General features: G+C 49.1%; 1 protein-coding gene across 9 annotated transcripts in view; it reads right to left on the bottom strand.

Moving 5' to 3' along the window:
- The window catches only part of NRP2 (neuropilin 2), a 117,466-nt gene that overhangs the window by 39,145 nt on the left and 51,167 nt on the right, over window positions 1-27,154 (bottom strand). For 7 of the 9 annotated variants that reach the window (XM_081241725.1, XM_081241726.1, XM_081241727.1 and 4 more), the window contains exons 8-12: window positions 18,582-18,726; window positions 17,101-17,450; window positions 15,089-15,233; window positions 11,214-11,330; window positions 8,170-8,310 (exon numbers count right to left, since the gene is read on the bottom strand). In XM_081241725.1, coding sequence (XP_081097851.1) covers window positions 8,170-8,310; window positions 11,214-11,330; window positions 15,089-15,233; window positions 17,101-17,450; window positions 18,582-18,726 — 898 coding nt within the window. Of the gene's footprint in view, window positions 1-5,242; window positions 5,784-6,579; window positions 6,735-8,169; window positions 8,311-11,213; window positions 11,331-15,088; window positions 15,234-17,100; window positions 17,451-18,581; window positions 18,727-27,154 lie in introns of those variants that run through there. The other 2 variants (XM_081241733.1, XM_081241732.1) reach the window with 2 other exon arrangements.

The raw sequence follows: 27,154 nt of genomic DNA, 5'->3' as shown, positions 1-27,154 counted from the left end.
CAGGGAGTTAATGCTGGTGGCATGCCAAGCACGAGCAGCTGAAGGATCATAATTCAGCGCTGACATCTGAGCTAATCCACTAGTTTGCGGAATCTCAAGACAAGCAGGCCTCTGAATTTCACTTAGTGAAATCATTTGTGCCCCACTTGTCTGTTAAGTGCTATGAGCTCAAGGGAAGAAAGATGATATGTAAATTTAAGGAATTAGCAGTAGACATCAGTCAGAGGGACACTGAGCTGCAAAACGTCCCTGCCTGTCACTGAGAGAGGACTGAGTACAAGCAGGACATCATGAAGGAATGGCTTCAGCCAGGAAAAGCCCAGAGATGGAGAGAGGAAGAGTAGTGGCAAGAGAACTGTTGTGCCCTGAGCACCTCTGGGGGCCAGATATCACACTGGCGGCTTTGTTGCCTTCCGTAATCTTCCCTGTGAATTAAGTATTATGTTCTCCATTTTTACCAGAAAGGAAACAGAGGCTCAGAGAATTGAAGTCCTGTGTCCCAGACCACTGCTAGAGAGCAATGGAAGTAAGATCTGAGCCCTGACTGGACTGAGTAAAATCGCCAGAAACTCGCCTCTCATCTGGGCTGGAATCCTAATGTTCGCTCGTCTTTTAAAGCCTCAGTCTTCCCATCTGTGAAATGGATATAATAACAGCAATACTGCATAGGGTCGTGAGGAGGAGGAAATGGAAAGAGCCTTGTAAGGTGCTTTGCATACGAACAGGGACACAGTAGACGCTTCATAAATGCTCTGATCTTCATTTCCACTGCCATCACTAAACCCACTGCCTCCTGTGCTGGCCTTTTTGTTTCTTTTAGAAAGAAAAAGGGTCCAAAGAGCACCAGTAACCTGGGAGGACAAATCCAAGACTCAAAGGAAGTAAGATTTGGCTCAAGGACAGAAAAGATGTTCTCTGGAATAAGATGGTTCCCAGATCCATCCTAACCCCAGAAACCAGCCAGCCTCAAGTTGTACAACAGACACTGTTTACCACATGCTTTTGGGTCAATCTACAGTAGATGCAATAAAATAATACATGATTCTGGAATGAGAGTGGGACCTCAAAAGACCATTTAGATGGGGCCAGCCCTGCTGCCCAGAGGAACCATGCTGAAAAACATCTCCAGAACAGCTGTCCACCCTTCGCTTTAAATTCTCCAGAGGAGGAGTGTCCATAGGCCATGCTGGCAATGTGTTTTCTGGGTCACAGCCCTAACTGTCAGAAACTTCTTAACTTCAGTTTTAAGTTTTCCTACTGTCATTTAGACACATGTCCTCCTCCTATTCCCAATGGAGTGTAGCCAATTTCTGTCCTCTGACTTAGAAACATTTTCACTTGTGAAGAATTAAGACCCTGGTCTTCACTTCCTCAGGGAACACAACCCTAGCCTCTTTAAATGTCCGCTTTCCAGGGCTTTGGTTGTGGCAGGTCTCCACACTGACCCTTCGCCAAGCTAAGTGCTTCAGTTCTTTGAAGTCATGGCACCCGTATATGTGCTGTGAGCGAAGCACATGTGCTATTAGTGGAGTTTGTTCTTCTAGAACATTCTAATTTATGGCCAACACTGCCAAACACAGAGGAAGTTTTAACAGACAGTGGCTGTTGGTGACTTGATAGAGCAAAGGGTTGGCCTGGTGTGGGTGGGCTACTTCATTGATTTACTTAGACTTTAGGGGAAAAGCCCTTTGGATTGTTAAGAGGTCCCCAAACGTGGCCAGCTAAGAATCAGCTCTACCTGCCGGAGGCTGTCTTCTTGTTTTTTTAGCTGATGGCAGTGATGTCGGCAATGGATAGCTTCCAACGGGAAACAATGCAGAGGAGATACATTTAGCAGCAGAAAGAGAATGAAGAAAAAATGTTCCAGAGATACAATCCATCTCCCCCCAGACCTGACATGTTTGGGAGGCGTTTTGCTAGGTTCTTGACTCAAAACATCTGTTGTTGCCCATGACGCAGGGAAAACAATCGCATGGGAATGAACAACAGGAGTTCAAAAGGGCAGAGAGGAAGTGCAGAGGACAAGGTCATTCAGCGTCTTAACCTGCTGCTGTCTCTAGAAAGGGTCTCCTGACATTTCACCTGGCGATTTATGACCACATCTGGCTTCAGCTGATCACGTGACCACTTCTGGCCCAACAGCAATGGAATCAGTGGTGCCGACACCTTACCAAACCCTGAAATAAATCACCAGTCTGATCCTCCAGGCTATCGCAAAGCCAAACACACCATCTGTCCAACACACGCATCTCCTGGCTAGCATCTTGCCCTCCTACTAGAAAAACCATCTGAAAGAATATTTAGTGCTGCAGGAGATGAAGTCTCTTTGTATAGGTCATGCTTAAGACATGAGTCAGCCCCTCAGCTGGCCTCCCAAGGTCAGACTATCTCTGCTAAGGTCCTCAAATTAACAACTGACTAAGGGAAACACTGACTTTGGATGAACTCGGCAGGATGTTCTCAAGGTTTGCAATTGACCATCTTGTGGACATTTGAGGTTTCAGGCCTGGGCTTTGCAGGAGTCTATCTTGAGCTGCTTTTTTTGGTATGTCAGCTTTCATGAAGGTTTGCAATCAACTCAGTCTTGTTATCACTTTGCCCCTTCATTATCGATCTTACACACTCAACCAATCATGACTTTCAGAATAAAAGGAAGAGCTTCTCCTCTCTACTGCTGTCTTTTCTACAAAGTCAGAGATGTCTTCCTTCCTACGCTCCTTAAAGAAGGGCCTCTATGCTTTCCTTTTCCAGTTGAAGTTATTCCTTAAATATGGCTTTCTTTTAGCCCAGCTGTTCCTGGTCTTTAATTATCTAGCCTGAGAAGTTCCCATCTCCATATTTGTAGCGGCTGTGCCCCAGACACGCCACAGCAACCTCTTTCTGAAGGCAGTTCAAGCTGATGCCAGTCCCGTGTCTGGATTGTTTGCTGCCATCGGTCCCACCTATGAGGAAGGTCTTTTGAGTTAAGAGAGTTGCTTTTTAATTCACAGAGTCCCTGCTAACTCACCGCCCAAAATCAAGCCCATTGTAAGCAAGTTGACTCATCAGTCATTTTCACTGATTTCTTTGTGACTGTCTACTGACCATACCCACTCACACTTAATCCTCTTGCCTGTATATCCCATAGTGAACCACAGTTCTGGTCCTCTGCTCTCATGGTGTTTATTCAGTGACCCAATCTGCATCAAAACAGCCCTACGAGAAGTCAACAGGACTACCACTTACATCTGATGGAAGAGCCGCCATTTGTAAAATGTGAATATTTCAGAACATGGTATTCTTGACTTACTCTCACTTGTTTTTGAACCCAGAGTAAAGGTTCTGGTCTCTCAATCCAATAAGCATATAAATGCTAGGTAGCCAAAGCTCTGTCCTTGTATAAAGGCATACTATTCCAAATAGCCTTTGCCTGTCTTCTTTATGTCACTTCCATGATTTGAAGTTACTGAAATGAAGTAATATTGTAATCATACTTCGTTAGGTCAACAAATATATAAAAGAACACACACTTAGGGTGACCACACACTTGAGGAATCTGAAGCTGACCTGGAACAGTACCTTTATCTCTAGTCTTGTCTCATTCCTGAAGATAATAACAACAACAACAACAATAATAATAAAACAATTATTACTATTATTGCTATTACTTAGTATTTACTCTTTTTTTTTTTTTTTTTTTTTGCGGTACGCGGGCCCCTCACTGTTGTGGCCTCTCCCGCTGCAGAGCACAGGCTCCGGACGCGCAGGCTCAGCGGCCATGGCTCACGGGCCCAGCCGCTCCGCGGCATGTGGGATCTTCCCGGAGCGGGGCATGAACCCATGTCCCCTGCATCGGCAGGCGGACTCTCAACCACTGAGCCACCAGGGAAGTCCCGTATTTACTCTTTTTGACTGAATGAAATAGTTCCTATACTGTCTAACGGTATGTTACTTGCTTACTTTACTATGTTACTCACTGAGGTACAATGACAGTGACAAAAAATGCCAGGCACTGAACACTCCCACCAAGGGATCATGGAGAAGGCACATCTCCCTCATTATTTTCTCTTGGTTTACACCAAACCAAGGAGCAACAGCATCAGCAAGCACCCTGGAAGTTACTCTTCATGCCAGAAGGTGCTCCAGCTGTGCTGACCAAGACAGCATCCTGTGATGATGGACGTGTTCTCTGTCTGCACCGTCCCACACAGAGTGGGTACTGAGCTCATGAAATGTGGCTGATGTGATGGAGGAACTGAAGTTTTATCTGTATTTAGTTTTAATTAAAATTGAAATAGTCACGTGTGGCTAGCGGCTACCGTATTACACAGGGCAGGTCTAGACACACGGGTTCACCATAGCATCTCAAGGGGTTTTTGCCTTGTTCCTTAAAGAGCTGAATCTGATCTTCCTCAAAATTCTGTTTCTGATCAATGCACTTAAGAATATCTGTGAGAGATACAGGGGCTTCCACTAGGGGAGACATTTTCTGTGTCATTGTAGTTACAGAGCAAAGGCAAAGTGCTTTCTCACAGAACAAGGTACTATCTCCTCTGCAACCACCAGGGGTCACTGAATTCGGAACAGGGCCCCCAGGGGCTGGTATGAACACACTCCAGGCTTCTAAGCCACAAGCAAAGAGCTAAAAAAAGAAATTCTGAATGTCTTGAAAGACTATCTTGAAAAACAAAAACAGTGGAATAAAACCAGTGGGTGTCTTGTCAGCCTTAAGCAACTATTACCACTAGCCAAAAGAACAGAACTAATTGCTTACTTAAAAGGAAAAGAAAAAAACCAAAACAAAACATGAGAAAAGAACTAAATCAGAAAACATCTAAGGAATGTAAGTAGTTTCCACAGGCACTTCTAATCAAGTAGTCTGTGTATGATATTTCAACATGGCTGTTGCCTTTTTTCTTTCCTCCCTTCTCCCTCTGCACTTGATGGGGACACCTCCTTTCTTAAGTATAATTACTTTTGTTTACCTATCTAACAAGGAGATAAAACACATGGCACACTTTTCTTAAAGAGTGGAGCGGTCTCCTCTTTGTGGAGGGGCGAAGTGTGGGTGACACAGCACTTTCAGGCTTGACTTGGAAGGTCCCGGGACTCTGAACCCGTTAGCATTTGCCCTGCCCCTAACCAAGCACAGCTGTTTCCTTTCTCCCAACTGCTCTCCTCGGGGCCCCAATTTTTTTTTGAAGAAGAAAGAACCACCCTGAACAGAAAGGGCTCTCTATCCTCTCCTGCTTAGAGCCCAGTATCACGTTTTATAAGGGGAAGGACAATGGGGAATACAGCAAATGATTTTTAAATCATCAGAGGATGGAGAGAAGGGCTCTGAAGACAATATTATGATTTTGTTTTCTGCAGGCAGCATCCAAGGGCCACTTTTCCAAATTTCAGGGATTCCTCTGGAACAGGAAAATAATTATTTTCTTTTTCGATTTCTTAAGGGAGAAACAGCATTAGATTGAGCAGTTCCTTATGGCCCTAATTTTCTTTCTGTCCCCCTCCAGCCAGCTAAAGGTTGGACTTTTGCCCGCTCTGCAAGATGGCTCTGAAGAGCCTTCCCAAACCGCAGGGTGTAATGAATCAAGTGGAACGAGGGCAGGAGGAGGATTCCCAGCCAGTAGCCGGGGTCAGCCCATGGGGCATCAGGTGAGGGTGAGGGCTGGGCGAAGAGGGGGCAGACGGGAACCGCGTCCAATGGAGAGTAGCTTGAGCTGTCCTCAAAGTGTCACTTGCTAACTGGTGGCCTTGGAGTCTGGACCGGGCTGACCTCAGGCATTCTTAGAGAAAATCTGCTCAGAAGAGTGCAAGGGAGGAAGTGGAATTATTCGAAAGAACCTGAGGATGGATGCTGAATAAGAGCCAGTAAACCTCCCCTTGCTGTATCACCTACATCCCTTCATTCAAGGTGCCTTTGCCAAGCTGCCCCCTTATACACACACTTCTCACACACACATACACACACATGCATATAAACCACAAACACACTCAAACATAAACATACAGACACACACATACACATACACGAGAGACACACTCAAACATAAACATACAGACACACACACAGATTCATACATGCACACAAAGTAAACGCATGCATATACATATTTACAAACACACAAAATCTACACATGAAAACAACATATGCACATACACACAAAACCCACAAATACCTTAAGAAAGACATACATACACACAGCGCACAAATGCACACGTATAAACATCACACATATACACACACAGCACACCAATGCACATGTATAAACATCACACGTACACACACAGCGCACAAATGCACACATATAAACATCACACATACACACACAGCGCACAAATGCACACGCATAAACATCACACGTACACACACAGCGCACAAATGCACACGCATAAACATCACACGTACACACACAGCGCACAAATGCACACACATAAACATCACACGTACACCACCCCACCCCCACGGCAAATCTTCTTTACGTTTGGATAAAAAGTGGAGGTTGGGAAAACAACCAATTAATTGGGCCAAGTCTCAAAGGAGAGGAAATGAAATGAAAAATCCAGGCTGGGTTATAAAAATAAGTATTTTTTTTCCAACGTGCAGGAGGCTCATTATATTAATTAAACATTATTGCAGTGAGCGAGAGGGGGGAGGGTGATTAACGCTGGGACGAGGGTAAGTGTTCTCTCCTGTTGCCTGAGGCTGTGGTGATCTTCAGATATTAATCTCTCTGAGCACTCAAATCCTGAAGAGATAAACACTTGAAATATGAAAATGTTTTTCTCCGGAGCAGATGCTGTGACTCTCCGGGAAAGCAAGCTCAGGAGGCGGCCCGCGGAGAGCGTCTATCCCACTGCCGTCCCTGGAGACAGGGACACGGCCAGTCCTCGGGGTGAGGGGCAGCCGAGCGGCTCTGGGGGACTCTGAAGAAGGGGAGGTCCCTCCCCCCTTTCGTCCTCTAGGCAGGCAACATATGATCTACTAATTTCCAGAATTAAGCACTTCCCTCTCAAACGCTTACGGGGGCCCAAGATCCAGGAACACTGAAAGCTAACGCGCGATGTGCTAGAGCAACGTATGCTACGTACTGGCGTGTGAGAGCCGATTGTGGAGTTTTCTGGAACTTTGCAAGCCTACTGTGAAATGCAAGCATTGTTAACAATTGAATTATATAAAGTTGCAATGAAATAAAGTATATTAAAAACGAAAGGAAATAAATTCTCAAAATGCAATACTTCCTAATTATTTTAATACATTTTTCTGGTATGCATGATCCAGAAGTTATTTATATCTATGTTATCTGTGTGAGGGAAAAAAAGCTATCTAAGGCTGTGTTCGTGTACTTCTCAGCTCCACTTCCGGTGATGTCATGTTGGTAGCTTGCATCCAACCACAGTGGGAGGATTTACACCACGGAGAGAGGCAAACATTAATTACAAAGCAGATTTTTTTTTTTTTAAACCTGGAGAGCCGGTCGTTAAACATTTACCAGAACATCACTGTAAAAGCATGCCACAGTGGAAACAGTGGACAACTCCTGCTTAGAAGGGCTAAAGGCAACCCCTCTCTACCAACAGTGCCAGGAGAGCCTCTGAAATCGGGCTCTCTGAAACCAAGAGGGCGGCTTCACCATATTCCAAGGACTGGCAGCAGCACTCTTCAAGAGGCCAAGTGCCAGGCAGCTCTGCTAGACACCCATGGGTGTGGCAGCATTTCAGGCCCTCGACTTGGTTTTCAACAGAAGTGATGATACCCTCCAAAAAGTATCAGTCAGACTTGGGGCCAGGAGTTTCCCAGTGGGCCATTTTAGGAACAATATCCAGCTTGGAGTCACAAGGGGCTCTGTGATGGTGGCATCGAGAGCTGGCTATGGGAACAAAGGGACATTGACTCATCCCCTCTCCTAGGACCTCCTAATTGCTCTTTCTTTCATCTCCTTTGATCTTGGCCTCTCTCGCTCCCTCCCAGCTTCCAGGCTGCTCTGTAATCACAAGAGAGGGCCAGGAACCGCCAACCAGCTATTCCATCGGGTGACATTGTCAAGTAAAGGCCGGTGGTTTGCAGGCAAAGGGCAGAGGACTGTTCTGTGAAGTTATGAAGTTAGTCAGGGAATATGGAGCTGAAAAACATGGCGCAGGCTGGCCTTAACTTTCTCATCGCTTAATTCGAGGCTGGCTTACCTGGAAACGTCCGGTCGCTAGGGCCAGAGCTGCTGGTCCAGGTGCTTTTGAGCCACTTGGCACGGTCGTACATCCAACCACAGGGCTCCTCGGGGAAATCAAAGTTGCAGTTGAATCCTGAAGGGAGCTGCAAATCTTTGTCTAAAAGGGAAAACAAAAACCCCGAAACAAGGCGAATGAAATGGGTTCGGAGAACAGCCACAGTGGTGCTATTTAAATGGCTGGCAGGGCCTACGGGGAGAGCAGAGAAAGAAACGGCTCCCTTTGCTTATTCATTTAACTCATCTTGGCGATTGTTGGCTTTCGGGTCAGCCTTTGGTCTCATCCTTCCCAGGCATGAAAGCCAAGCTGCCAGTGGTTCCCATAGTAAGCAATTATAAATGAGGCCACCAAATGGCTTCAGGCTCTAATCGGCCTCTTCTGGCCACCCTGGAGAGCAGACAAATGTGGAAATTGCTGTCCCCTAAATGCCAGAGAAGAATGTCCCCCCAGTGCCTCAGTGGAAGGCAGGATCCTGCCAACCTGGCTGTCAGCAGTGATGGACAGCCCGTTGGCATCCGGAGAGGCTGAAATTCAAAATGCGGGAGGTGCTGGCCAGGGAGGAGAAAGTGATCTTGGAAACAAGGGAGGCTTGTTTGCCCTTCACCTCCCTATGCCAGGCCTCTTGTTTCAGAAGACGGGGTCAGTTCAGCATCCCTGGGGGAGGCACTGCCAGGTGGGCGATTTGGCATGTTAGGGCAAATCGGGGGGACCAGACCAGCCTGCCGCTCAGCTCAGCGCTGACCGGGAGGAAAAATAATTTTACATGGCTCGGAGTGCCTGAAGGCCAGGATTCCAGGGACAGCAGAGAATGGAAATCTAAGAGACCACACAATGGCTTGCCCCCGTCTGCTCGGCTGTTCACCTCTAAGCGGATAGACCAAACCCAAAGGATTTCTTTGGAGGTTCCACTCAGCTCTAAAAATCCAGTCTGAGCTGGTGCTGAACATGTGATTAAGTCGGGGGTGGGGTGGAGGTGGGGAAAGAGAGGAAACGGGAACCCAGATTTGGACTCTTGTCCTCAGTAGCTGCGGAGACAGCGGAAAAGTGTTGGCTAACGCTGGTAGCAGGGAGGAAGTGGGGTCTTTGGCCTTTTCACTTCCCTTCTCAGGGTTCCCAGAGAGGAATTTCCGTGGGGAAGGCAGGTTAGGAAGTCTAAAGGGAACAGCCGACGGGTGGAAACGCATTGCTCCCGCCCCGGGCGGGGGGCGGGGACGGCTCACCTCTGAGGGGAAGGGCACTGCTGGCCTTGGCGGCAGGTTGCCACCGGGTCCTGCTCATGTCTCCCCTTCCCAAGAAAGAATATTTAATATTTGCCCACCCTTGGCCAAAGTCAGCTTGAGTTGAGAAGAAACACATGGAATCTATTACTGAAGCATCAACCTGTGGCTTGGAAAAGTCAGCCCTTAGCCCTCCCCATCCCCTTTTCCCGACAACTTCTAAGTTTCTATTTTTCCGTTCAAAAATATGGAGTAATTCAATATACCATAATTCCTCTCTAATGTTTATACGCATACTGTATCTCAGGAACCCAATTCCACAAAGAGATCTTTTGCAAAAAAAAAAAAAAAAGCGAGAGGGGAGGAACCACCAAAGAAACCCCAAATGAAACAAACCACTATAAACGGGAAGATTATATTAAACTTCTGCAAGTCCTTCCATTTTCCTTTGGATTGCCATTTAGACAAAACCCCCTCCTTTTGCCCTGCACCAAGCAAACCCTGCTAATCCAACACCACACAGTAAATGAGAGCGCTCCATTTTTGGCTCTCAAACTCTATCAAACATGTCTTGGAAGATTCTCCAAGTCTCTTTCTCCTCTTCATAAAACAAAAACAAGTTCATTAAAATGTCAGAATTCTGTATTCAACTATCCCTGACCAAGAGTGTCCCCCGGCCCACGCAATGTACAAAAGCACATTCCTGAGAGCATATGCATTAAATTATCATTTTGCAGTCACACAACTTCAGCATTTATTTCTGGCTCCCCTCCCATTCTTCTTTGTAGCCATCTTGGGGAGCCGTCCACCGCATCCTTGCAGTTTCTCATACAGTCAAGTGGCTAAGGGTGCGGATCCACAGATTTCACCATCTACCTACTGACTCAGTGCTACGTCTTTATGTCTCCATCACTTCCCAAGCCTCTTCACCAATCTTCCCTCATTTGGTTTAATGAACGTTTAATAATGATCAGTAATTTACTGTAAATGGAGGCTGTCAAGCATTAAATTCTAGCCCCAAATGCCAGGTGTTCCAAACTTTGTGGTTTGTTAGGAATGTCCTCATATTCTGTGACCTTAGCAGGAAGATTGAAAATGTGATGTCTTTTTGGGCTCTGCCAATTATTGTTTTTCTCTAACTTGGATATGCTTAGAAGATAAAATGAAAATGCAATAGATTTCCCACGTGAAGAGACTGATCGCAAATAGGAGGCCCTGAGTTTTGAGGAATGGGTGAGGTGCCTTTTCATACTTCCGTCTTTGTCACTGACCTGCGCTCCCCTCGTGGAGGATGCGGTGCCCTATCTTATAATCCTAATTGTCAGGCTTTCTCAACCCGTGGTGGTAAAAGACACAGGGCAACGCAATTAAATCATGGTTAACTGCTGAGTTAACCTATCGTGTTCCACTGACCAAGTCACCCGGATGACAGCCAGATCTTCCCTTGACTGTGCCCCGGAGACAAGCTTAGCAGGAGGGGCGATCACAGCTGTGGATTCTAAAGATACGAAGTGAGGGCTAGGAAAGGAGACTATTCAAAGGAGGCATCCTCCTTGGATGACCCCTTATCTCAGCTGATGTAGGGCTGTACTGGTTGTTCCAATATCTGAATGCTTCTAGATTGGTTGGAAATAGCCACTGCCCCAAGCCCCTAAGTACCACACTTCCCTGACCTCTGACCTAGGGGACCCCCAGGTCCCGGCCCCAGCCATGGGCCAGCCTCCACTGCGACTGCTCGGCACCCATACCATCCTGGATGAAATACGGCTCTGGCCCCGTCCTCACCATCCTCAAAGCTGCAGTTCTCCCCGCACTCCGTGGCCTCCTCGTCAGTGGGGTAGGGGGTGGTGGTCTCTTCGCTCTTCACGGTGGGTCCCAGTGTCTCAGCCGTTGGTTTTGAGTCTGCAGAAAGGCATAGGAAGGGGAGTGAATACCACATGCAGCAGCCTGTGTCAAAAGCCAGCAGGAAGATGCCAAATACTGTCTCCCCTCCAAGGGTGGGCCTTTCAAGAAGGAAGAATAAAGGAAATCCAAGATGGACACACACACACACACACACACACACACACACACACCCATGAAGTCACTTCTGTGTGCTGTGATGAAGTCAGGACCATGGCCTGTGTTAAGGAGAATAGTACCAAGCTGTAGAAATAGCCGTAATGGAGGCACGAACACAAACCCACACTCCACTCCACAGCAGAGGCCCTGAGGCCAGCACAAAAGGCCATGCACGCCAGGCAGTAGTGAATGTGGGTGACACTGACCACAGGCAGGGCTCAACCATGCTCTGGGTGTTCTGTTTCAGACACAGATGTGGGTGACACACACACATAAGCAATGAAGGACACCCATCAAAAATGGTTTGAAAAACATCGGGGTTAACGGAGTGAGCTTCCGTCCTGTGGAAAACACCTGTCTGTGCCCAGCCCCTTGGGTGACTGCTGTCGTGTCTCGGGCTCAGCCCTGCTTGCGCGTGGAACGGGCCTTCTCTTCTCTGCCTTCTCTGAGTCAGACGGAACCAAAGCTAACCCGACCCGGGGGCCCACCTATTACAAGATAATCAGAAGCACAACGGCTGAAGTCATAGCCAAGCCCGACAGCTTGGGAGGTGCGACCCCAGACATCGTGGTTCGTGTCTGCGCAAAACCAGATGGAAAAGAATATGGGCTCAAAGTGACTCAGACTCCCTGCAGTGGAAATAATTTGGGGCTGTGCCTTTAGGTCAGGGTGCGGCAAATTCAAATGCTTCTAGAAGGCTAACTGCTACTGTTAGGGAGGATGGCCTGCTGGGGGCTGGGAGAGGAAAGGCTGGGACAGGAGTGGCAGAGGGGTCCTGCACACCTGGTTTAAAGGAGGCCACCACGTGACTGGTTCCAGCAGGTTGAGGAACCGAGGGGAGGTGGTCCAGTGTGGCCAGATCTTGCAAAAAGATTTTTTTTTTCCTCGCGTGAAACACACGAACAAACAAAATCTCCAGGGAAAATCTCCAGACCTGTCAGTGTTGGCAACTTATTCAAAATACAAGTAGCAGGTGACCAAACCTGGCTGGGCAAATAACCTCAAAGCGTCCTAACTTGTAAGTTCGTATTTGTTACGGTGTCACAGAATCTTAAACTCCGTTGTAAAGCAAACTATGGTCAGCAGGGCAAGAAGTAATCATTTGACATACAAACAAGTGAACAGGTGAAGCAGCCCTGTCAAATATTTAGCTGCAGTAACTCAACCCAGTCCATTATTTTCCTTGTTATCCTTTTGGGGTAGGAATGAAGAAGGGAACAAGGATGAATCACAGAAATGAACGGAAATTTGACAAGCAGAAAGCCACGTGGCCTGGGAGAGCGGTTCCTGGACACGTTAGGTAGCAGAGTGGGTGAGCTGGGTGGTAGAGAGATAATGTTAAATCCAGGGGCACAGGGGGCGGGCGAGGCAATGAGAGGGCAGGGCGTGTGAATGAAAGTGAGGAAACGGTAGCCGGCCTCCGTGTCCGCTGTGTTTGTACCGGACACTTAGAGGTAACTGCCCATCAAACTACGCTCCCTGGCAATTGAAACCAGATGTCAGAGACTTCAAAGGGAAGGAGGCTGGGCGGAGGGTATCGAGCCCCTACTCTGAACTTGCAAGGAACGGCCAGGAGGACTTTGAAATGAGAAACCTGTTGCTGACCATCGCCGGTGTAATTTGGGCCAGCTTGGCGGGGGGCAGGAGGAGGAAAAGGCCATTAGCAATTGTCCAGCTGGTCATAAAGCAGGGCCAGCCTGGGAAGAGGCGTGGTCCGGAGGACCAGGGACAGGAGGGAAGTATGAGTCAGCCCTCCGGTAGCTGATCGGCCTCTGGCAAGTGGCTCCTCTCTCTGGGACTCAGTTTCCCTCTCTGTGAAGGAGGCATTGGCCTAGATCGGTGATTTTTTTTTCAAACTGTATGTCACCCTTGTTAACAGGTTGTAGGTTAATTTCATGGGTCAGGACTAGCATTTTAAAATAGGGGCTATAATATTTCAGAGTGTACTCACGTGGCAAGGATGAGCACCGCTTTGGGAGCCTTTTGTTTCAGTCACACTTACTTACTATAACAAGTTTATTAGGTGCCAAGCAGCAGGCTAAGTATTTTATATCCATTATTTTATTGAATCCTCATGACAACCCTGGGGGGTGTAGATATACTATGGTCACCGCCCCCCTTCTTCAGCTAGGATAACCGAGATCGGCAGAGACAGGACTTGAACTTGGAGATCTGTCCCCAGAGTCCGGGTGCTTAATGATATACTATATCCCATAAGCACACACGTGTATGTGTGCTTGTGTGTGTGTGTGCATGCATGTTTGTAAGTCGAGTGGCTCGTGATATAAATTTATTTTAAGTTGTGGATGGTGGTCAGAAACGTTTGAAAGCCACTGGCCTAGAAGCCCTCGGGTCCCCTGCATCTCTAAGCCTCTGATTCTGGCCAGAAGAAGCCAGCTTGTGTCACTGTTGGAGGGCAGTTTTCAGCACCTGCAAGAGGACAGGTGAGGAACACTCAGCAGGCTGCAGGGAACCTGGCCTCACTCCGTGATGGGGAGTAAAGTGTCTTCCCACTAAAATATGTTCAATGGGGCTGCCTTCCATTGAAAGGTGAGAAAGGCTAATTTGGGCCCGATTCCCAGCCTTCGTGCCTCAACGGGACACTTCCTCGGCGCCATCATAAAGGCACACAGGCAGCACTTTTCTCCCCGGGAGCCGAAAGCGCTTCTCCGACAAGCTCTTACTAATCCTCCACGATCCCCTGCTGAGTGAGCTGCTGACAGGTACGGCACAGACAGGAAAATGGAGATACCTGGGGCCGGGGTCCTGCCTGCCGCACCCCCCCCCCCCCCGCCCCAGCTCCGTTTGGCAGGCAGCGAGCGAGCTCCGGCTCCTGCTCGAGCTGGGATCTGTGCCAGCCCTGCCCCGGGGAGGAGGGCGGGGCCTGGAGGGGAGGCGGGCCCGACTCGGAAGGATGGATGGGCTGCTTCCCGGGAAACCAGGAGGGTGGCCATGATCAGCGGGCCTCATCTTCGTTCAGGAGACTCGGAGGTGCTCCCAGGGCCTGCGACGCAGGGTGGAGCCCAGCGAGCCTCCTGCGGCACACGGGGAAGAAGTCGGGCTCTCGGCAGCTCCCCTGCAACAGGGTCCCGCCTGAGCAAATAAATGCCTTTTACAGATGTGGCTTCCAAATGAAAATGAAGTCTCTTAGCCACAGACATCTGGAGGCCAGATTCAGACATGAACCGATTACTTTATTATCATGAGCATTTTTTTTTCTTCCCTAAATCAACAGCCACAGCCCTCTGGCCTGAAGAGTCAGGGTCTAATTGAATTTGGGTGGGCAGTGTGTGGTTATGATTTGTTTTTGAGAGACTGGGGCTGGAGGACTGAAATGATCCTTTAAAAATGACAAAGCACATCCCTTGAGAAGCTGTCCTGAGTCCAGAGGCTGCAGTGCCCGTGGTCTGAGGTCGAACAAAGTGGAGCCCAGGGCAGGCAGGGGGCAGCAGCGTTTTGAACGGATGGGGCTTCACCCCAGGGATGGCTGCGCCTCCGCCCCGTCCCCCCGTCGTGGTCTGACCTCCTCCCAGGCCGTCCCAGGAAGCCGGGGTCATGAGACCATGTGAGTGAGACCCGCAGTGGAAAGAGGGCCTTACCTGTCCAGTCACAGCCCAGCACCTCCAGTCGCATCCCAATGCCCGCAGGGGACCACCTCTCAGGGTACACCCGCACGTACTGCGCCAGGACAGGCTCAAACCTCCGGATGTCAGGGGTGTCGTAGTGCATGTTCCCTTCAAACAGCTGCAGGGGAGACAGGCTGCTCAGCCCTTCTGAGGTGGGAGAGCCCTCCTCACTCCTCCTTTCTGCTCCCTCCTCCCCCCTTCCCACCTCACCCCTCACATCCAACCAGAGGCAGCTTCAGAGTTAATTCATGGTCACTGCCCATTTTGGTCCGTGGGAGCCCCATTCTCAGACCAAGGTTTTTATTCATTTGGGAGGTCCCAGAAACACGGCAAATGGGGAGCAGATGAAAGTGGCAATTGCTGGGTTCTGTTCTCTATCCTGGCAGTGAAACTGAGGACTCAGAATTCAGCTCTGAGTGAGTCTTAAGCTGGATTTGGCTGGAGAGGAGTGAAAGGCATTTAGGCTGTGTTGCCTGTTCTGAAGTTCTTGGTTTACTAGAAAAAGAAGTTCTTTCCCAGATGCTTAAAAGGCTAGATTTAGAAAGTCCCAGCTTGAAAGTCTAGGTTGAGAAAATGCCAGGTCACTGAGAGGCTGAAGGGAAAGTGACCATCCCTTTTCTAGGCTAATGACAATTTCCACTGGTCCACACCCTGATAATCTAATAAGACTGTGTTCCCCCAACCTTGGTTTAGTGGAAGAAATTCTGTCAAAAGAAACCTCACCTAAAGCCACACTACATAAAATGCATGACAGTGGGGCTGCCCTGGCTGAAGCCAGGTGGGGGACCCAACCCAGAGTGTACCTGTGAACCAGTGACTTAGGGGACTGTTGGTGTGCAGGTGTGCCAGGGGCTGTAGCTGATTAGCATCTAGGAATGAGGCAGACCCAGCTCATCTTGCAGGATGCCCACAGTTCCAAAAGGTGGGCACTGTCATGGGGAGGGCAGGCTCTGACCCTGGCTAAGATCATCTCCTTTCCCAGGCCCCCAGAATAGTCAAGGAGAGCCAGGGTCAGCTGTCCCTGGGGGAGCCAGTGGTCCGACTTCTGCTCCATTCACTGAAGATTCCGGTTACCAAGCACTGAGCCTTTCCAAGCCGCTGGAATTATGAGCTGGGAGTTTACATCAGCACTGCAAAACCTCCAACCCAGACCTTGCCTCTGCATTAAGAATGGAAAACATTTGCTAAACAGAGACATGTGATACCCCTTCCTTATTAGGGGCCCTGCTCTTCTGAGGAAAATGAGGGGTAACTTAGCAATGAGGGTCAGAACGCCTGGCTGGTTGGGAGATTAACCTGGAGAGGGACAGGGCTGTGATGTCCTCTCCCTTTCCTGGGGCTCCTTGGTGCCCCTCGCTGAGGGCTGACCTTCACTCTTCCGATGGCAGGAGTGGGTGTTACACTGGCCTGCGCTTCTGGCCTGGAGTTAATTTCTCTTGCCTCTTCCCAGCCTCCGTGTGAGAGGCAAGAAAGATCTAAGCAGCCAAGCCCAGGAAAATACAAAGGAGTGCAGCAACACTCAGAAAGACACAGTTGTCTTTGGAAGTAATTCACTAGTTTCTATAGTTGAGCCTCCAAAAACCACATCCCCTTTGGATGTCTGGCCAGTTCCAAGGACACTTTATCTGAAAGAGTGTCCAAGACACTAGAAAGGCTAGTGTTGAGTAGTGGTTAGGTGTTTGGGCTCTGGAGTGAGACTTCTGTCTGAGTCATGGCTCTACCACAGGTACTGTATGACCTGGCATGACATGAAGCCTCAGTTTTGCTATCTCTAAAATGGGAGGGACGAAAGGACCTACCTTCTAGAGGTGTTGTAAAGGCTAAAATAAGGCACTTAGCAGAGGGCCTGGCACAAAGTAATCTCTCAGTTAATATCTGTTTGACTGGCAGGGGTTGGTGATGACCATCTAGATGGGAAATCAACATCCCCCAAATCAACCGTCCTGTTTGGGGCAAGCTTAGGGAGTCCTCCGGGAACATCCTACCTTCGGCTGCTGGGTCCTGGGGTCCTGGATGTGCTCCCAGTCTTTGCCACCTAGGCTGTAGGAGACTTTGAACTTGCGCACAAACGCCCTGGCGTCCACGGCAGTGATGCTGTCCCCTCCGCGGGCCCCCTGGATGATGACGCCTTTCACGGTCTTGGGTGCCCCGAGGTCTACCTGGAGCCACTCCTCGCCCGGCTGGGCCTGAGGGATCCGAGGGAACCAGCCTGAGCGGCTGCTGACCAGGCGGGCAGCGCTGGGGCTCCAGAGGTACTCGCGGGTGGAGGAAGCAGAGATCTGGGAGTCGGCAAGGAGGCCCGAGAGCATCCCCAGCATGTCGGAGCAGGGGGCGTCTGCGGAGAGGGAGGAAGACACAAGAGGTCACGCTGAGACTCTACTAACTGGAACCACCCCCAGTCAGTAGGGGACTGTCGAAGAACCTGACCCTCAAACACTTTTAAGTCAGCACTGATTTCTTTGCATTTCAAGGTGGGATAGCACTGTGGTTAAGAGCTCGGCTGGGCACCAGACTGCCTGGATTCCCATTTGCTTTGTCACTTACTAGTTGCGTGACTTCGGGAAAATAATTGAAGTGCTCTGTGCCTCAGTTTCCCCAGGCCTAAAGGAGGGCTAATAGCAGTACTTACCTCTTGGAGGTTGTTGCATGGATTCTGTTAGTTACAATATAAAAGATCTCAGCATGGTGCCTGGCACGGCTGAGTGTCTCCTGTTGTTAGCCAAGGACTCTCCCATCCTTGGTGACACAGTCCCCACTGAGCCTCCTAGGGGCAGTGAGTGCAGGGGAGCTCAGCTGAGTATTGAATTGTTACCTGGGGGATTATTTCCCAAACTAGATGGAACCCTTCCTGGGACCAGATCTTAATTTCACATGTGGTACCCCAGCTCTTTACTGCCTTGCCTCCTGCCAGCATCCCAGGACATGCTGTTCCCTCTACCCAAAATGCTCTCCCCTCAGTCACCATCAGACCACCCTTTACTCATCCCCGAGTTTCAGTGTCACATCCTCAGAAAGGCTGTCCCCAAACTTTCAATCAACCCTCAGCGAGGTCCCCTCACTCACTCTCAGAGCCTCCCGTCCTCCTTCACACACGCCTCTTAGCGTATAATTACCCCTGTACTTACATTTGTTTATTATCTATCTTGCCCACCCGCCTGAAAGTTCCAGCGTGTCAGAGACCCCATCTGCGGGTTCCCTTCTCTTATTCACTTCCAGCTCCCACTGTGTGGCCTGGCACACAGCGGGCCTTCCGTAAGTATTTGTGCAGCGAATGAGTGAGTGGAGCGTGCGTGAAGAAGTGGTAGCCGGCAAGGCAGGGTCTAGAGTCAGTGTGCATCCAATACCCACACAGGGAGTTACAGGTAAAAGCCAGCCTTCTGTTGAGGTCACGTGGTGCAATCAAGCCGTTTGCAGAAGGCCGGAAGGGGGCGCAGAGCTCCCCGACCTCCCAGGAGCCCCACCTCACCTGTGACCCGGCAGCCGAAGAGCTCCAGGCGGAGGGCGATGCCCGAGTGCCAGGTCTGCGGACGGACCCGGACGAAGCGTGTCAGCAGCGGTGAGTGCAGCTTGTTCAGGACCACCTCCGTGGCATCGTTGTTGGCTTGGAAGACCTGTAATATCACACACGAATCCATGTTACAGCAATCCCCGTGTGTAGGTGAGCCACGCAGTCTTTGACGGAGAGGAAAAGGTCTGTTCAATTTTATTTCCCTTAAGCTTAGAAATAATCAGTGGGTTTGTTGTTTGGTGCTGTTTTTTTTTTTTTTTTTGAGGTACACGGGCCTCTCACAGTTGTGGCCTGTACCGTTGCGGAGCACAGGCTCCGGACGTGCAGGCTCAGCGGCCATGGCTCATGGGCCCAGCCGCTCTGCGGCATGTGGGATCTTCCCGGACCAGGGCCTGAACCCGTGTCCCCTGCATCGGCAGGCGGACTCTCAACCACTGTGCCACCAGGGAAGCCCTTGGTGCTGTTTTAGAAACACAGTGAAAAAAATGTAATTTCTCACACTGCTCTAACTTGAAAACAATACATGGTCTTCACAAAAACTTTTGGAGGTAAGGAAAATTTTGCCTCTGGGCCTCAGGGCCAGCAGAGGAAGGCACCGTGAAAGGAAAACACTTTCAGAAGTCGAGAGAGAGAGAGAGAGAGACAGACAGACAGAGACAGAGACAGAGAGACAGAGAGAGAGACAAAGAGAGAGATAGAGACAGAGAGAGAGAGAGAGGAAAAAGAAAGTAGAATATCCTTTAAAAATGGAGCGACAATATCATCTTTTAGGGTTGTGGACCTCTCTTCTCACTAGCTTGAACTTGACTTTCCCTTTTCCTCAGGTTTCAGGCCTATAGAAAGATTTCCAGGGTATTTTATAATCAGAAAGTGCTTCACAATTGTTTCTGTTAGTCCCTTAGAGGTCTCCCTGCTCCGTGGATGGGTGAGAGGGTGGAAGCACTGTCTACCCCCGGTGCCCCTGTGTCAATCAACACTTCCTTGGTTCTTTCTGGTCTTTGTTGTAGGGTCAGGGTCGCAGACAGACCGTTGGAGTCCTGCTCTGCCTTTCTCTCACTGTAGTCCCTGCCCTGTAATGAAATCCATCCCTGTCCCCATCTGACCAATGCATCTCTTATGGGAGGAAAGGCTTTCCAGAGTAGCTTCTAATCCAACATGGTAGGAGCAGGTCCTAGCTTACCAGATGGCCCAAATCAATAACTGCCATATGGACCTTGTGCTTTTTTGTGTTCTCCATTAAAAAAGGAAAAAGAGTAGCTGGAACAAGTATATGTAAGTTTCTCTTGGTTTCCCTGGATAAGAGTGAAGGGAAAGACCCACTAACCATCACTTCTAGATCACACCTGTCATAGCTCTAACAACCAAGTGACTGTAAGTCCACTCACAGGCAACTCTGCAACAACTAGCAATTTCTCCTGGGTAGGGGGACAAGCTCCTTCAGCTCCTGGCACCTATAACATGCAAGCTGTTTGGGCACTGACAGGCCTGGGACAAGGGGAATGGGGAAACTGGTATATTGGAATCTAATTGAGCCAGACACTGTGTAAACGTAATTAGGCCTACAACATCCTGGGAAGTAAGTACTATTATTCCCACTTTATTGATGAAAAAACTGAGGCTCAGAGATGTCTGTCCAGATCTCAAGCCCTTGCCATGTTTTTAGACTTCAGGCTTGTGGTTTTCTCCCTTGACGCTCACCCCGTCTACATCTGCAGTGTTTATGTTGGTGGCTAGGAGTCATGGAGCCCTTAAGGTCCCCAAGCATGGGTGGAATGGAAGTAGAGTTGCTGTTCAGTGATGTGCTTGCTCCCAGGGTGTTTATAATCCCGATGTAGAATGATCGGGTAACAGCAAAGAGCAGCACAGAAGCTTAGAGCTAATTAACAACGTGCTCCTTGCTTCCTTAGGAACTGTAACCAGGAACTCTGCCATTTGGCAACCTTGAACCTTCTATATTTCCTACTTACTAAGGTCAAAAGTTAGAGCTGTCAAGAGCACCCCACTGATGGTGGGGGTGAAGCCTCAGAGCCATCATATCTTTTGCCCAGTGAGGGGAAGTGGCCTGTTTAAGAGAAACAGAGGGAAGGAGAGGAGGAAACAAGCTTTCCCTGGACCACGGTATTCAGTTGCAACCCCTCGTTCCTGGTGTCGAGCCCACTGATCCCAGGGGAGCTCCCGCTCCAGCCTTGCCGCTCCTTCTCCTCCCCTGGGGAGCCTCTGCCCTGGTCCCAGTCCACCAGTTTCCTCCTCTGCGCCCTGCGGACCGCAGGGAACACCAAGGCGGGACTGCTTGCCCACCCATCCCTCCCAGCTTCGGTTTGGCTGCTTCCTGCCTAGTGACGGAGGACAAAGAGGGGCGAGAAGACAAAGCCAAGGACGAAGAAGGGTCACGAAAGCAGAAGGAAAGAGGGGTAGTTCCAGACAGCTGGGAGAAGGCCTGAGGGAAGAGAGAGGCGCCTGAACCTCTGTGATCTAAGCTGGGGAGGGGCCACTGGAAGGGGGGCCCAGGGCCCAGCATGATCTAAGCCTTGCCATGCCCGTTCCTTGGCTTCCTCTGAAGCTCTGAGGAGAGGGATGGAGGAACTGAATCCAAGGGAAAGAGATGAATCCGTTCTCCGAGAATTCAGCGTGAGGCAGAGGCTCTTTGCTTTGTTTTGTTTTGCTTTGGCAGAGAAGAAGCAAATGCAGCCCTCTGCTTATTTCGGACGGCTCATGAGCAGTGGTGGGTCCCCACTGGCCTACTCCCTGAGGATGGTGACGGTGGCTGTGTGTGACCTCCAACGGGAGATGCTAAGGAGTTCGTAAGCCGGGGGCAGGGGCGGGGGCTTGATTTTCCACGTGAATATATAATTGGAGTGTTGAGTGGATCTGAACTTTAACACAGCTGCTAATCCCCAGCGTACACACCACGCTGGTACCGTTTAGAAACACAGCACGTCTCGTGTTTTTAACATCCAATTTTATCTTATCTGACCCCTTCATTTCTCAGCCTTGGCAGACAACACCAAGAAACCTTTCCTTTCTTTCCTCAGTAAGGAGATGACTTTGTCTGTGGACTGCCTCGGGAAGGCTGGCTGCCCGTGGGCACGGGGGGCACACACGTGTGGGTATATACCTGGGGAGGGGCTGGTCTGCCCATGGATGCGTGTGGCCACAGGCTTGGCTGAGCCCCTGGATCTCTGTCTACAATGGCATCAGCCAGAAAGGGAGGCAGGCACATGGTTTATGTCCCTGAGGACATCTACCTGGCGCTCACATTGACCTTCATTCTGCTATTCAGTTTTGCTCACTCGTCTCCCACCCCTGGAACCAAATGAAGCCTCTTTCAATGTGACCTCAAATTATCCTTCCTGTTTCCAAGCCTAGGTCCTTCTCGGTGTCTTGTTTGCTCTTGACCTTGTGCTCATATCTGCCTTCCGCTCTCTGGACCCTTGGCTGAAGGAATACCATCTTATTTTAATAAACTTTTTGTATACCTCTCACTCTGAGGTGGGTGTAGTGGGAAAAAAAAAGTCCAAACACCACTGAACCAGGAGCCAGACTCTGCTGTTAATTAGCTCCTAGGTGTGGGCAAATATCTCTACCTCCCCCAGGCCCCAATTTCCTCCTCCATTAAATGAGGGGATTGTATGAGCTGATTTGTAAGGTCCGCTCTGGCCCCCAGATTCTAAGGCTTTCTTCACAGGAGTTTCTCATTTAGAACTGCCCCAGAAGTGTCCACGTCCTAGCATGGCATTTTAGTTACCATTGTCCCTTGTAGCCTAAGTGCTTTTGTTGACAAGTGAAGTAGATTTTCATATACTTCAAACAGTGCCCAGAACACATGGTGACTGCCCCCCTCAGAGGGAGAATATATCTTGTTGATGTTTTAGTTCAATAACAGTTCAAATGATTAAGAACAAAGGGTAATAAATAACAACACCTTAGTTCTTACATATCGTCTTTCGCCCAAAGATATCAAAGTGCAATTTAAGAAGATCCATTTTTAATGAAATATTAAGCAGTTTCTATTTCTCCTGACCCAGTGGATTTCCAAGGTCTCTATTTTTTCTCCTCGCACTGCCCTATTTATAGCTGGTAAATGCTATCATACATTATACATCTTTATGACTTTTTCAATGCTTCTGTGGTTTCAGAATCACCTTTCCTATGTTTTCTGATCAAATTCTCTGAGATGGATCCTTGGCTTCCAGTCTTGGCATTGCAAGGTAATGGGTTGTGTGCTTGGGAGATGATGCCAGGGAACTGGTTTTACTCCCTATTCCCTTCCGACTCACTGAATCACTATAGGCCAGTCAATAAACCTTAGATACCTTGATTTCTCCTTCAGGAAAATAAAGTCCATAACACGCTTGCAGGTAGACACTAAACTCTACCAGCCCTCCCTGCTGGCTCCAGTGCCTGCATGATACCCAGGACAGATATTGGACTGGAAGCCACGTCACAAGCAATAAATAGGTCTTTGTTCAACTGGGGAAGTTCAAGTTCTGAAAGCCACTGACTCTCAAGTCCCACCTCGAGGCCAGGAATTTTCAGGCCTGTGAGGAGTCCATATTGCTGAGAAAACTCAGTGGTTGTCAGCATATGGCATACCCAGATAGACGTATATCAAACATGGTGATCACATTTTAACATCTGCTTTAAAAGCTGGATGTCACAGATGGTATACAGTTTTATTAACTTTAAAGAGAAATGTGAATATGGTTGCTTTCCTGCCCAAAGGAAAACCAGAGGTGTGTTCAAAGTGACCCTAACATTCTTAAGAGGTGGGGATAGAGTTGATAATGTTGTAATTACTAATATATATATATATATATATATATATATATATATGAAGCTATGTTGAACATAAAGATTTCTTCAAGTGCACTTCTATAAACCAAGTTTAAAAAACAATTCAGGGGCTTCCCTGGTGGCGCAGTGGTTGAGAGTCCGCCTGCCGATGCAGGGGACGCGGGTTCGTGCCCCGGTCCGGGAAGATCCCACATGCCGCGGAGTGGCTGGGCCCGTGAGCCATGGCCACTGAGCCTGCGCGTCCGGAGCCTGTGCTCCACAACGGGAGACGCCACAACAGTGAGAGGCCCGCGTACCGCCAAAAAAAAACCGCAATTCAGGACAAGAAGTGGTTTGGATAATCCATTTGGTGCCTTGCTGAATTCTGAACATAATCCAACACTTTCCAATTGATTCCTGAGCCCTTTGGTTTATTTTCAGTAAGACAGAATCAGAAAGCAGCAGCACTTCATGCATTTTCTGATTTGCACCTCAGGGGGGAGGGGGGCATCTGCCAATTAAATTGGCTGCTTTCCAATATCCCAATTCGGTTATTATCTACAACTTCACCGCCCCCCCCAATCTTCTCCCCCCCAGGAAAAGAAAATCAACATGTTTTGACCACTCCTGTGAGCTCATAAGGCATGGACTATAATACTATGTAAAAAACACATTAAATAATATATAAACTCTAATAAGAAACATCTAGCCAGAAAGCATCACTGAGGTCATCTTTTCTCTGTCTTTCACCCCATTCCTAGTCATACCACCTCTCCCTGCTGACCCCTCCCAAAGTCCTGTTTGAAGAGTATGCAGTGACTCAGGCACTGCTGAGAACAGCGAGCATTTCACGGCCTACCTTGGAGGCCTCTATGTGGGGGGATTCTCTGCCAGCCCTACATCCCTCTCCCATACACCGTTCATCTCTGCCATCAACATCCGGGTGCCCAGGCCAGTGTAGATGCTCCACGTCCGTCAAAGTCTTTGAGCTCCTTGGCGGAAGGACACGGTGCAGCCTCACAGTGTTCCCGGCTGTTTAACCTCCCGCCACGAGGCAGGCCCTCATTCTGCGCATAGACTCCCTCCCGATAGGGCTTCAGTATTGTATCTGCGCGTGCCCGTCTCTTCATGCCCTATGCTGTGATCTATAGTTTACTTCTAGTTTGCTGTAAATATCTGAACGTGGCCAGCTCCAGGGATTGCACAGAAAGCAGGAAATTTTTCAAAGACAACACAGTGTTGGAGCCCTGAGGTAGAAATTGTGTAGGAGAGCTTCTTCTTCTTCCTTTTTTTAAGACTAAATATTTCTCTCCACTAATACATGTTGCGTTGCATCCAAAGTTCTCCTTTTCAATCTCCTTGGCACAGACACTGAAGGAGGAGAACAAAGCAGGCAGAGAAGAGAGATGACAGGAGTCGAGGGCAGAGACGGGGGAAACCAGGAGCGCATTAAAAAAATCTGTCTCAGAAACAATGGTACCGACTCATCCTCACTGCGGAACCTAGTCCCAGCCCTCCCACGCCCACCTCCTCCCCTTGCATTTTCTCTAAAGCCACCCATCGGGGCTACATGTAGAAATAAATTGTTAATCAATGAATGCCATCCTGTTTAATTAATTTGTTGCACCAAACAGGCAAGGGTGTGGGTGAGGGTGAATGCTGCACTCGGGAAATGATGCTAAGGTAATGGACCTTTTTTTTTCCTGTTTGTAAATCATGGTCCTGACATTTCTCTCTTAAAACTCTTCCTTAAAGACTATAAAAAAATTTTAAAAGCTGCTCTTATTCTAGTGAATGTGGGAACTTAGCCAGATACAGAATCAGAAAGGATGTCTCTCTCATGTATAAAAATATATATATATATATGAGAGACAGAGAGAGACAGAGAGAGAGAGAATCTAAGGGAGGGAAGGGATGTGGGTAGGGCAGAGAAATTCCCGAGCCTCCAAATGCTCGTTTATGACCACGATGCCCTCCTGTCTCTTCCTCCTTTACTTCACGGCTGCTTTCGTCATCAAGCCGTTTTGCTGATGTCAGGGAGGAGATAGAGAAGCAAGCAGGAGCTGGTCGTGGGCTGTAGGGCAGGGAGACCGCTTTCTTTCTGGGGCTGGGGGCTGAGGTGCTGGGATGTGCACATCCCCCTCTGTGTGTGCCTGGCAGGGCCCGTTAGATTTACTGCGGGATTATGTTACCCCCACGAGACACTGAGCCCTGGAACACAGCATACTAACAGGATCAGGGTTTCAGGATTTGAGTCAGGAAAGCATGAGCGGGGAGAGGAGAGGAGGGCAGCTCGGGGATTTGGGGCTGGAGGAGAGACGGTGTGGGAGAGAGTGGAGCATCAGAGCACCGAGGGGCCGGAAGTCCTCCTGTGAAGGTGGGGCGGAAACAGACATTCTACCTGGGTGGGAAGGGCCTCCACACTGAAAACCTCCTACAAAGACCCCGCCACATTATTTAAGGAGGCACTTTTAACTTCCAGGTGGGGAAAAGAGAGCAGAAAAGCTACAGGGAATGAGGTTGCTGAGTCCACCTGCCACCTGCACTCCTTTTCCGGGTGAAATCTCAGGAAAGCACAGAGCAGGGAACCGGTGACGGCAAAGAACCTGACAATCCACCTGGAGAGGTGTTCACCCCACTGCTCATCTAGGGAGGCTGAGGTTAGGGCAAAGCGTGTGTTTTCACAGCCCGAGCGAAATCACGGCGCCGTTCCACATCCCCTGCTATCTGCTGTGCCCCACTGGCCCCTACGCACAGTGGGCCCCGGGAAGCATGAGGAATTTAGCAGCAAGGCTGTAAGCACCAGGGAGGCTGGCCTCAGCTCCCGGAGACAATTCAGCACCCATGGGAGTTGGGTGAAGCCAGCCATGGGAGCCTGATGGAGAAAAGGTTCCAAGCTTGTGTATAATGAAAATTTCCCTGGAGCTTCCTAAGTGGAGAGGCTAAAGGTCTGAGCTCATCTCATGGCAAATGGATAAGGGACAAACTTAATTACCGAGCGCCCTGGATTATTCTTGGTTATAATTGAGGGGGACAGATAAACTGGGGGGACTTGAATTTGAAAAGGTCATCAGCCCTCTTCTAAACATATATAACCCTAGACGATGCAATCATATCCCTGACTTCTAAAGTCTGATGCCCACTGCTAGCTGATGGTTTGAGTCACTGTCTTAATCTTATAGACAGTAAACAAAATTATGACAATAAAAAGGAAAAGGGGGCTTCCCTGGTGGCGCAGTGGTTGAGAGTCCGCCTGCCGATGCAGGGGACACGGGTTCGTGCCCCGGTCCGGGAAGATCCCACATGCCGCGGAGCGGCTGGGCCCGTCAGCCATGGCTGCTGAGCCTGCACATCCGGAGCCTATGCTCCGCAACGGGAGAGGCCACAACAGTGAGAGGCCCGCGTATCACAAAAAAAAAAAAAAGGAAAAGGAAAAGCCAGTCATCCACCAGGAAGCTTAAAAAAAAGGTATTTTTTGAAAACCTAAAAATTTTCATTGGAGGAATAATTGCACTCCTAATTGAAGAATGAGGGGTACCGTTAATCTGAGGCAGCTCAAGTACAGGCCCCATCAGATGCAGGGAGAAGTCTGGATGACTCATCAGGTCCCTTCCAGACCTACGATTTTTAAAGGAGGCAGTAAATATCCCATGGGATATCCCTTGTTACTTTTTAAATTGATAACTTCCTTCTGTTCAAGAAGAGCTCTGCGGGTCTAATACATTAGTTATATCTGCAGAGAGCCTTCCATCCACGGA

Source organism: Mesoplodon bidens (genome assembly GCF_964165515.1).
Source record: "Mesoplodon bidens genome assembly, chromosome: 8".
In the NCBI taxonomy this organism is placed as follows: Eukaryota; Metazoa; Chordata; class Mammalia; order Artiodactyla; family Ziphiidae; genus Mesoplodon; species Mesoplodon bidens.
Note: the sequence above shows the minus strand (reverse complement) of the source record. Positions and strands in the feature narration are given on the sequence as shown.